The sequence below is a fragment of the Pterocles gutturalis genome, unplaced genomic scaffold (assembly GCF_000699245.1).
Source record: "Pterocles gutturalis isolate BGI_N339 unplaced genomic scaffold, ASM69924v1 scaffold7530, whole genome shotgun sequence".
Taxonomy (NCBI): domain Eukaryota; kingdom Metazoa; phylum Chordata; class Aves; order Pterocliformes; family Pteroclidae; genus Pterocles; species Pterocles gutturalis.
Window position 1 is genome coordinate 13,125 of NW_010140656.1, and position 12,822 is coordinate 25,946.

Consider the following 12,822-nt stretch of genomic DNA (forward strand, 5'->3'; position numbering starts at 1 on the left):
AGCTGAAAAGCTAGGATATACATCCTCTCACTCTGTAACAAAGCACTATAGATTTTCCAACCACCTGTCCTCTTTTTTAGTAAAATATCTTGGTTTTGCCAAACTCAGTGTTCCCAAAGTCTGCAGGAAGACTGGAAGCGGGGAGAAGGACCTGAGAAAGGCGACAGCTTGTTGAGATACACTTCAGATGAGGCAGGATGTCTGAACTTAAATTTGACAATTCTTTTAACTTTGGTTTTTGAAACTCTGTGAATACTAAATGTACTCAAGCATCTGCAGGGTTTAAGTTAACAATGCTTTTGGTGAAAATGCTCTGAACTTCAGAAGAGATATTCATAGAGCGATTCGGCCTAGACAAGGTCAGAGCAGCCTGGCAGCAACTCTTTGCGTAGCTTCAACACAACACACAGTACTTTTCCCACCTGGGAGTGAAGTCCAAAAGGAGTATCTGATGGAAACAGGAAGAAAAAGGAGGGCTGAATATCCGCCACTGCACTGATATGCACTTTTTCCAGGGGAAGGTTCCTGGATCTCTCTTTTCAGAATATTCTAGATCATTCTTTGTGTGAGTCTTTACACAGATAGCCTGGTGACACGGAAAAGACATCCTAACAACTTCTTTACAGTTTGCATTGCCAGGCAGCACATGGCAGACGTAAGCTTTTTTTACAGCAAATCAAACTGACAAATGCTTCTCTGGCATGAACACCTGAGCCACCAGTCAAGCCCAGAAATAGATATTACTGCCAGGCTGAGAATGCCGTTACCTGATTTGTGCATGGAAACACGTGCTTAAGGAAAGCAAAAGCAGAAGTTCTGGACATACCTGCCTGGCTTAACAGTTGCACAGATTTTGGAAAAGTTGAATGTGACTACATTTGCTTCCTTTCCAATAAGTTATTTGACATAGACACACATTACTCCTTTCTAAGCTGCATGCTCTTCAATTAACTAGGCTCAGATAAATACCAGTGTAGAGTTATCTTGATGTCTTGTAAAATTAGCTACTGCGCAGTCTGCAGCAGGAACCACATGCTGACTTCCAAATCTGTCCAAGAGTATTTTCTGCTTTGCAGATGGTCATACTGGGGAGTCATTTTCTCGCCACACAACATGTTGTGTTATTATGAATATAATTTCAGCACACAAATGTATCCAGTAAAAAATTACCAATATGCATTTTCCGAGGCTGACCTATTCTGCTTTAAAGTGACTTGACATCTCTCTGAGACAGAAAAAAGACATTTCACATTGCCATTCTGTTCCATTAAAAAGGCTAATGCCTTGATATTTTTCATAGCTTTAGTGATATTTTACTCTGACTGTCATATAAAGTAGCACACTCAGGAAGCTCAAATATGTTCTTCTATGAAACACCATCACATGAAAATACCCTCCCTACTTCTGGTTTCAGTTTTTGGCTGTGATGCTAGGTTTTGTTGTTGCTGGTTTTAATTAATATGATTTAATTGATTAAAAAACAGAATTCTGGAACTTTTATTTCAGGAAAATAACAGGAACATACAAGTTGCACAGATTTTCTCAACATATTTGGAAAAAGTATAGCCATCTCAAATATTGAGATGAGAAACTATGACTAGTTCTTAGTCTGAAATGTTTTGTATTGTTAGATTTAAAAACTTCCAATATCCTCTTCTTGATATCTTCTAGTATCCTATAGTTACCAAGTTCATCTTTGCCACCTCCAAAGCATAGGGCTTCACAGGTTAAAAAAACAGACATTAAAAGATGGACTTTTAAATGAAAGCATGACATGTCTAGAAGAATTATACAGAAGGGTCCTCGTTATTTCTTAGCAGTATTATATTCCTGCCATTTAAAAAAATAACTTATAAATCATTACCAAGTGTTGTATCAGTATTTGCTAAGGAGAAACAAAGCTCATAACAAATATAATAATAACTTGCTTCTGAAAAAGAAAAAAACAGAGACCAAAAATACATTTTTAGAAATCTGTTTATTATTTGAAATATTATTTTTCCATTTGCAAAACAGGCACAATGAACATGTGCTCTCTGAGGCAGCACAAGGGACATTCACAGGCTCTAAAGACTAAACCAGTATATTACTCTTTACAAAACTTTAAATGCCAACTGTCAAATTGACCATGTCTAGAAGATGTAAGACTGGAGAAATAGCTAAGGAAAACAGAACAGAGAGTATGTATAGGAAAGGCAGGCTAACTCTGTGGCATCGATGTGCCTACTGCCACAAATCCAGAGTACCACGCCAGGAGTGCGGGAGAGCCACCCCAGAAAGTGGTGCAGAGGCCAACCAATGCCATTTGTCACAGCAGACTGACCAAAGTGAAGCCTGTCCTGACTGCACAAGTGATAAAGAGCCTGGATTAAAAGGTTTGTGGAATAAGGCAACATCAGCAGATGTGGCATACTAGCTGTTGTCACTCGTAGAGCAAGGATATGATGACTCCTCCTTCCCCTCAGCTCCTCTTTTTGTTTCTCGAAATGGAGTGTTTTCACATGTAGAAAATCTACAAGCAGAAAATGAAAGGAAGCTGGCTGACTTCATTTTTGGTTTATTAAATAAATTTTATACAGTAAAACGGTTGGCTTTGGCAACTAATGTTAGACATAGAGTACCACATGCTATTGGGTATGTAGCATGCAATCTATCCAATGGTTGTTAATCTTACACTTCTGCATCTTCAGTGTGAGACTTACATCAATCTGCTAACAGAAGGCAATGCACTTGAGAGGACTCTATTGCTTTTACTGCCAAAGAAACTTTTTATCCATTGGTATGCTCAATGACAGCTCTGTTCTTAGTATTTATAGATGAACTTACTTTAAGGAAAATTTGAGGCAATTTCAGTACAATCTGTACCTTCTTTTATAACATACAAGTTTCTGAAACTCTGTTTCATTCATCAGCAACAGAGAAGTCTACCTGATCTTGATGACTTCTTCTAATACAGCAGTTCTGAGCAATGGTCTTATTCTTAGAAATGCAGAGTGAAACTTTATCCAGTAGCACACGTTATTTAGATGTATCCCTTCACTCTGCATGCACACACAGTCAGATTTGTGCTTAGCAAAACTGAAGCCCACATATCCATTTTTTCCTTAAAGCTATGGCAAATCATGCCACCAAAGAAGCATACAGCTGCTCCTCCACTGCTGAGAACACAGTCATATATATCTGCAATTAACCATTATTTAGAGTCTGACAATCTTGGTCTGAAATTTGGGATACCTTTCAAAGAGGAAACCTCTTAAAATATTGGTTGCAGATTTTACAAACATAAAGTGGGGATATACACAACCTTGATTTTGAATGCATACCTACAAAAGCCTTCCTTCTGTCCAACCCTCCATCTGTAAGAACACGGTCAATGATACCAAAAAACTAAAGAAAAAAATGTACTTGGAGGTTTAGATCTGTTAGGTAGCTCCAATCCTTTAAGTATTTTTGGGACCTTCAGGCTTTTTTCCACTCAGCCTGGTCTCTAGCTGTTTATGCTAGCAGTGTTCAGGGAGATGGAGAGAAAGAAACTAAAACCATCTTCTGTTGCTAAATCAGGATCATAGTAACCTCCAAACTGGGTCCAGCCTCAGGTCCTTGACTATAGGATCTTATCTCTCAAAAAGTAGCCTATAGTGGGTATTTCCAAGGAAGGCACAGGTAACCATACAAAAGTAAAATGAAAAAATTTAGTCTAACAAATATTTTCTCTAACCCCTAACTGGCTTCATGTCTAAAGCAGGACTTTGGAGATAGATATCTTCCAAAACCTGTTTTTCATTAGAGGACTGAAACTCTAACACTGTGCTTTTGAAGAACCTCATAAGATATATGACATTTTATAAATATACAAGCTGTATTGTCCAAAAAGGACTGTTGAGTGGTGATGGTGTGACTGGACATGTCATATGAAAGACATTCAAATTCTTATACCTTTGTTTCTCTGTGTAATCAAACTGCTAGGTGCTATTAGCAAAAGAACTCGAGAGTGTCACTGTTTCCAAGGTGCTAGGCAGTTGTTAACTTTGCAGTGTGATTTGCATTTAAAACATGTTAATATCACTCTCCCTCACTTCTTCTGCATCTGCAGAACCACGTGGAGTCACCAGCGTTCTGAAAACCCAAAGTACAGCTAAACCCAAAACTGCTTCCCTGACCATTTGGCTTTCAACTCTCCACCTTCCCTGTTCCCTGAGAGGCTCTTTGCTTTCTCACAAAGGCAAGTGAAATGGGGGACTTCACACTCAAGCTTTGTATTACCATATATTAGTTGAATTAATCCAAACACTAGCTACCATTTTCTCCGCTAATACTACATTGAAAATGGAAGATTTCAATGTTAAACATACAAAACCCTATTTATTCCAACCCATTTTGCTAATGACATCTAAATTAGCAAATGTAAATTAGTCTCTGACAGTATCAGGCACTATAGTTGTCATTGGCCCACTTAGAGGTGTGCTGTATTAATTGTAAGGATGTCCCCATACACTTTTGGGGATCCTACTTCCTGGTGAACTAAGTAGTAGTCAGCACTCCATGCTTCCCAGACCTTTGGCACTGAAGTAACTGTGCACAAGGAAAGAGGATTCTCGTTCACACTGCTTCCTGCATAGAGCTGTGTATTCAGATTGTGGTGCAGGTATGCCATTCCCTAAGCGCCATCCCCTAAGCACTACCCCATATCCAGAGTCCACGTAGCAGAAATCAGGGGTGAAACACACTCACCTTCCCAGCAAGAGAGCATGTTAAGGAAGAGGAGACTGAATACAGGATTCACTGCAGACAACATGTTACCTATCCACCTTCAGAAATCGCAGGGGGAGCATTCTTCCTTTTCAGTGTATTCCATTCTTTTTTCAGTGGTGCTTGCTGATAGTGAATTTCTGCAAGGAATACAGATACGGTTGAAAGAAACACTACATCAACTGAACTTCATTCATATTGTTTAGCATTGCACTCGAACCCAGCTCTAAAATCTGGATTTCCATCATCTCCCTCCAGAAGCTTGGGATATTGGCATAAATGGGTTTGTTTTTTACGATTAATAAAGTTCAGTCCCCAAATCCAGAGAGGAATCTCTTCCAAACTGTCCAGCCCAACAGAGTTCATGGAGAGGATTGGGATCAGAGTTTGGATTCAGGTCCACTGCTGATACGAAGTATTTCAGTCCTCCGATGTACTTGCTGTTAACACAACATGCAATATAATGTTTTACTCAGCATGAGGAGGTGTGACTTTCTGAAGCTGCATGCAGTAAACTGATTGCATTCAGTTAAGATACCAATGAACAGGCAGCCAAATACTGCTGTACAATGAACACTGCATGCAACATTATTCTAATCCAATCCAGTGCATAACTACACTCATGCACACAACACAGTAGTGAAGACTCATTACACTATAACTGATTTAACAATAAGCATATAAAGGTATTATATGAACTGCAAACACTGCACATGTTGCAAAAGAATGTTACCTGATTATTATTTTTTGTTAATAAACAGCCTGAGGGCACAAAGGGCCTGGCCACACACGCTTAAGAATGGCTCCTTTCTGTGATGATGACAGTAGGTTTCAGATGAACTTAGGACCACTTGCCTCAGTGGTCCACAGTTAGCTCAGTAGTCTTGTCTGCTAGTCCTCCTGTTCCTCTGCTATGTTGAAAATTAAATGCTTCTGTTCGTCTTGCTGTCCAAGAATGTCATCTTCACTTCACATGCGTTACAAGAATTATGACTGGATAATTAACGATGCAACATGTGGATTCAGCTGGCTTTTATTTATCACTTTGCATAACTGCTGACCCTTAGCTTGTGCATCCATTTATTTGCTCAAGAATTCACATGACATTACTTTAATTAGACAAAAGAATAAATACAATACAACTGATTAACACTACTCTAGTTCTCCTATTTCTCCGGTAGCAAAAGAATCTTGAGACTTCATATGTGTAATGCTAAAGGGAAAAACCTGTTATAAATTGTACATAGCTGTTCATTTTTCCTCAAACCAGATCCAAAATCAGGATAACAATACCTTTTGTCAGGCACCACTAGGGCTGTTAAGAACTGATTAAGAGTATGACACGTAAAAGTTCTTGCTCACTGCTTTCACTGAAGATAAATGCATTGCTGCAAGTTTCAATATTTTAATTTACAAAAAGTGAAAAAGCAAAACAAAAGCAAGTCACAGGCCAGGTAGAACAGCGTTAGAAGGCACAGGTTGATTTTTCAGAAGTGTGACATGGCAGGAAAGACTGCTGGCCAAACTCGGGCTTCAATCCAGTTCTGGAGTCGAAGTCACAGTTCTTTATTTGTCAGACTGGTCCATACATACACACCAATGTACGTGCTTTCCTAATGTATTAATTATAACAGCTGGGATTTTCAAAGCCATTCAAAATATCTGGATAAACTCTTCCCATTAACTTCTTATTTAAAATGAATGTCTAATTCACTAGATAACTGGAAGTCTTAGCCCAATTTTAAAGTAATTTCTAAATTTTCACCCAGCCATTTAAATGCCCTTTACAAGGACTACCTCATTTAATCACACAGTTGTTTGCAACTGGGGCTAATGGTTTCTCCAAAATAATGCCCAGTGTTTGCAGCAGAGCCAGAGACTACACAACTCACCCTCCCATGACTGACTCACAGAAGTTTTTTTCTTCTGGGAATTGGTGCTGCTCATCTTACTTTGGGGTTGTGTTCCTCCTCCAGGCTAGCAGAGAGACAAAGTGACATACGCAATAACCGGAAGACAGAAAAAAAAGCAAACATAGGATGCCTAATGGCTGACTTCCTGTGTTTGAGCTCTGCAACGTGGAGGAAAAGCAAGGGTAAGCAAGCAGGCAAGGACAGGGATGTGGTACAGTGCTAGAAAGGGATTAAGGCTTTGTATGTGTCAATCATGATGCATGCTTATTAGGAAGAGATGCATCCAGACTTCCACACTGAATCAGGTAACTTGGTTCATCTTTTCTAACTGTTTTTTTAATCATACTTAGTAAATACTGCATAATACCAGAAGTCATCTTGGCCCAAGAATGTCTTCCATCACTGGTTTTGCAAGGTCTTGGAAAAAATAACAGATTAAACAGGTGTGACATGTGCAGTAGGATCAGTTTATAAATTTATGGTTCAGAAAGGGATCAGAGCTGCCTTGACATCTGTTTCTCCAGTTATGGGAAACAGCACAGAGAAGTTTACAGAGCTCCATACACAGAAAAGATTCACTGCAGCTGTGGATCTAGGTTCCTCAGATGGAGCAGTCACACACTCCATCAGAAGCCACCAGGTTACAAGGACAGTTTTCCTAACTGGCAGTAGGCTGCAGAGAAATCAGCAATGGACATACCTAAATATAAATGTATGACATAGTAGACATAACTGTAACTTTCAGGTACTTTATTTTATTTATAATCAAAGGGCTGGATGGACCATTTGGTGACAGGTGTCTTGTTAAGAGGGAATCTGTGTCTGTAATATCAGAACTTCAGCCTTATTAATTCAGTACATACCTTGAGGTCTATGTTATGTTTCGTAATGCACATGAGCAAGTTAATCAGCAAATGTGAATTTTAACAATTCCTTCATAATATTTTCTTAATAAAGAATAGGCTTGTATGTGAAATGCTACATGACAAAACATGCCACAAACTGCTTCCTGTAGGTACTTAAGACATGGCATGGGGATTTCTACAGCCAAATTAATTAATGAAATGCGTATTAAGATGCTAGATCCTGATTCAAAAGTCAACTAAAAAATCCTACTTTCAAAAAAGTATTAGATCAGGAACTACAGGATGAGAACAATGAGTTAATGAGTCTTCATTGTTTTATGATAAATGGAAAACTGCAAATGCAAAATAACAAGCAAAACAGGAAGACACAGATTCCTGCTTGAAAAAAAAATCCTGTGCTCTAGATGGGGTCAGAGGAAGATGAGCCAAGAAAATGCCCACTATGTAGTCAAATATGCTATGACTTAAACAGAGAAAAAAATATAATGTCTGTTTCACAGTAAAAGACAAGAATATTTTTTGTATTTGCAGCCCAGAAGGCCAACCAGATCTTGGGCCACATCAAGAGGAGCGTGGCCAGCAGGTTGAGGGAGGTGATTCTGTACCTCTACTCTGCTCTCATGAGACCCCACCTGGAGTACTGTGTCCAGGTCTGGGCTGCCCAACGCAAGAAGGACATCGAGCTGTTGGAGTGGGTCCAGAAGAGGGCCATGAAGATGGTCAGAGGGCTGGAGCACCTGCCCTGTGAGGACAGGCTGAGAGAGTTGGGGTTGTTCAACTTGGAGTAGAGAAGGCTCTGGGGTGACCTTATAGCGGCCTTCCAGCACCTGAAGGGGGCTACAGGAGAGACGGGGAGGGAATTTTACAAGGGCATGCAGAGACAGGAGAAGGGGTAATGGATTTAAACTAGAAGAGGGCAGATTTAGACTAGATAAGAAATTCTTTACTGTGAGGGTGGTGAGGCACTGGAACAGGTTGCCCAGAGAAGCTGTGGATGCCCCATCCCTGGAGGTGTTCAAGGCCAGGTTGGATGAGGCTTTGAGCAACTCTGGTGGAAGGTGTTCGTGCCCATAGCAGGGTGGTTGGAACTAGATGGTCTCTAAGGTCCTTTCCAGCCCTAACCATTCTATGTTTCTGTTGAAAGAACTATAAGGCAAAGATACTTTGTGCAGACCATATTGCTTTAGATCAGCAAATATGCTTAAATATTAATGTCAGAGTTGTCTTTAAGCCAGATAATAAGAAAAAATGCAACAGTATTCCAGTGAAGACATATAGTGAAAGAGACTGTGCAAGAAAAATAAAGCTGAATTTGGTTCACCTTCAGGTATAGAACACTGAAACAATAACTATCACAACTGTTTCATAAGCCAGTATCATCTAGCTTCCCAGTGGTAAGCACAAATGTGCCACCTGCATTGGAAATACAAGTCTGCTTAGATGTGAAATCATTTTAAAAGGTCACTACTGCAAATACCACAGAAATGTACATGATTAGTTTGAAACAGTACAGCAGCACAATTCTCAAATGCTTCCAGTGTACGTTGCCTGAAAACCAGAATTATGTCATTTACCTGTCCTTGTGCTTTTACACCTCTCATCAATGCAGTATCTAGACAAATTAATGATTAACATTTTGTGAAGGCTCACAGGTTCAAATTCAAAGCTGCTGTATGCAACTATAATGCAAAGTCAATGCATATAGACCGTACAATCAGAGTCCAAGCCTAAAAATAAGTAATTTTTCTAATGTAATAAAATAAATACCTGTCTATGGTATGACACATGGTTTATGACAGACTATCAGCAACTGTAAGATTCCTCAAAGAGGTGAAATTCAAGCACTGTATCCAGTCATATCGCTTTACATGTGTTCCTTTGGAATGGATTACTTCATTATTTCGATGCCAGAATTTGAAAATATGGTCTTCAGTTGCTAGAAGACATCACTGATACACTCCTCTGAAATCAATGAGTTCAGCTTTTCAAGTGAAAATGCCCGCAAAACACTATTCCCTGTAGTTCTCAGAAAACAGTCTCCTAGAAACAAAATTATTAATGGACGCTCCTTAAGACAGTGCTGTATTTGCATACCGCTCCTACAAAAATACCATTACAGGTTTAAAAGAATCATAATAAGACCTTAATACAAGCCTATTGTTTCTTACACACAGTCTGGAAAAGACAACATTCTTTCATTTGTCTCTGGTATCATTCCAGTGGTTGCACATTTCCATTTATATCCTTTGTAGGGTCAGTTTGTAATCTGACATCTTTTCATAAGAAATTACCATAAAATTCTATAAACATGCAGCTCCAAACCAGCTTCCTAGACTCATTTTGCCAAATGCATTGTAGATTTTAAGCATATTCTAATTCTCACTGGCTTAAATGTCACAAAATCGGTACCCAGGTAAATGCGTTATTTGGCATAACAGGCAAAAATTTTCTAAAGCAATTCCTGGCCCATCAAAAGACCATGAAGAAAACATCCTTTAAGGCCCATTAGAACTATATTAATACCAGGTGAGAGACTTACCTGTAGAAGCAAAATTCAAAAGTGGACTTTTAAGCAGTAAAGCAGTATCGAAAAATTATTTACTGTGTGTTTTTTCATCTTCCTGGCCTTTCTATTTTGGGGACACAATTCAGAAGTTACTTTAAAAAACATACTTGTACAAAGTCTTACCTTGCAATCTGTGTTCTAGTACTGAAGTCAAGAGATCTCATTGAGCGTAGGACTTCTATACACCCCAAGTACTGTAAGGAAAAAGAAACAGGTGGAAAACGTATTATAATTATTCTTGAGTTCTAGGAGAAAATGCAGCTAGCCATTAAAAGGCATTGTACAATTCTTATTTTTACATTTGATTTATCCTACGTGTCAGGTAGGTTTTTATGATTATGTTCTTGTATGTCACAGATTTGTTCCATAAACATTTCATTTCATTTAAGTGTCAAATTTGGTTCAACATATCTTTTTATGTTTAATCTAATCACTGTAATAGACCTAGTTCATAATGTGTTGCTGTGCTTTTAAATTTTCCTCTATCTTAATTGTTCCACAATAATAAAATTACATTAATGAAAAAGGAAGTGTGGTAAAGCAAATTCACCTAGCACTGGTTAGTAGGAAAATCTTATTTAAGAGGGGGAGAACTAAACCTCACTAGTACAAAAAAGGTAAATTATAGCAGGGAAAGCTGAAAAGAGCACCAGCAATCCAAAGAGGATTCCTTAATAACCAGCTCAGGGATAGAAGGGAATTAATATTTTCATTAATGACACTAGTATAAAGATATAGGAAAATGATAACAAAATACACTAATAGCCCATGCTGGGAGATGGCTTCAACAGGGTCATTCAAGAGAGGAATGACATTAAGGTTAGCTAATATTCGGAAAAGGTGAGTCTTATTGATCCAGATTTCTGCCCTGCATCTCCATGAAAAAGTACTGTTAGAAAATATGTTAAAATATAACAGTATCACAGGAGTGAGAAAAACTCACGTAAATCTTCTCGACTCACTCCCAAAAGTGGGCATAATTTGCATGTGCTAAATCCTGCATGCATCTACAGCTCTCATCAGACATTTGGATATGGCCTTTGTACAAACCAGCTCATGCCTGGCATATCCCATGGCAGTATCTTTGCATGTAGGTTAAGTACTCAACCACACACCTGACTTTTGAAAGTCAGAGGTAACAGGGATGAGTCTTTACGTAATAAGCCTGGTAATGCTATTCTAGTATTGTGGTTTTATATAAACTTTTATATGAGTTTTATATCAGTTTTTGTATCTATTCACAGTGTACTGCAATCTATTTGATACGAAAATGGTGCAAAAAATCAAGTGAGGCGATGATTTTGTGTCTGTCTGGGAATTTTATTTGTATTGAAAAGAATTATTTTTTTATTAGAAAATTACTACATCAGTAGCTATACTATCTAGAATTTCACCAATGCTTTTTCTGTAGAAACATGTATATTACAAACTGTTTACAAGCTGAGGGAGTATCTAGTTTCTTTTCACATGTCCATTATTATGTAATTTACTGCTATCAAATGTTACAAAGTCATTACAACACTGAATAAAATAAACTAGAATATCAGGTGACTCCTATTCATTAAATTGCTTGAACTTGGATTACAACAGCCACAGTTTCTGGAAAGCATTGTTTCAAGACTGGCTTCCTAGAATTTTTTAGAGATCTCCTGCAGTCTTGTTTTTTTGAAGAGCTTATAAAATCCTCACGGAAAATGTCTTCTCTATAGAGATCCTGGCACATAGAGCTTTAAAGCTAAGGATCAGACTCTCAAACTGTTTAGATTATCATCACTCCTCTATCACTGCAAAATTAGGTACCCCTTGTAGCTTATTACAGGTCGTTTCCTTTTTTACATATACTTCTGCCTGACTACTTAAAGCATCCAGAACAATGTTTTCATGCTCTGATGCAGGAAGTTAAGCCATTAACTCTGTTTTTAAGGATCTCAGAGGGTGATTTGATTTGCTTGGAGATGAAGTTTGTTAAACATCAATTGAGATAATCAGATTAATTCAGTTAAGTTATGCCACTATACAGCAATGAAAAATGTCTTCCTGTACTCTTTTTGTGTAATTTTGTTTTAGTTCTATGACGCTTTTATAGATAAATTTCCCCAAATATTTATTTAATGTGAGGCACTTTTATAATTAAATATGCTGTAAATGGTATAACTATTCAAAGGTATCCTGGTGATTTTTTGATAGCGAAATGCTTGGTTTTCATTATTTCATCAACCTGTTCATTTAGACTGCTCAATACTAAAACACTCTTGGATTGCACTTGTTCCTTCACTTATCTACATTTGCCACAAGTCTTTTAAAGTGAAATAATTGTACAATTTTGAGAACCAGGTCCAATATTTTAGAAGCAAATTCTGCAGGGTAGTTTGACAAGTACATGCAGGCGTGCAAATAAATACACAAACACATGTGCACACAAGTCACTGTTGAAATAAACACACAAATAATTAGACAAATACCCATAAACATACTTAGAAGGCGTGCATTTAGACTCCTTTGAGTCATACTACCTGACCTGCATTAACAAAAGTAGAGACAAAACCAGACTGGAGGAAGGTCAGATGGAAAAGTTATCCTGTACTTGTTTTACGTACAGCATGGAGACAGCTGAACACAACATAGTAAGGCTTGCGTATTCCTGACTGATCAAGGCAAAGATGGCAACTGATTTTCTGGGATAAAAGATGTGAACACTTAATCACCACGGCATGTTTTCAAGTAACGA

The 12,822-nt window shown here is 38.2% G+C and overlaps 1 protein-coding gene across 1 annotated transcript in view; it reads right to left on the reverse strand.

Moving 5' to 3' along the window:
• LOC104469299 (SHC-transforming protein 3-like) overlaps positions 1-12,822 on the reverse strand; it is a gene marked incomplete at its 3' end in the record, with an annotated part of 42,625 nt that overhangs the window by 12,212 nt on the left and 17,591 nt on the right. Inside the window, exon 2 of the mRNA XM_010083754.1 lies at positions 10,218-10,288. Within this exon, the coding sequence (XP_010082056.1) occupies positions 10,218-10,288 (71 nt within the window). The remainder of the gene's footprint in view (positions 1-10,217; positions 10,289-12,822) is intronic.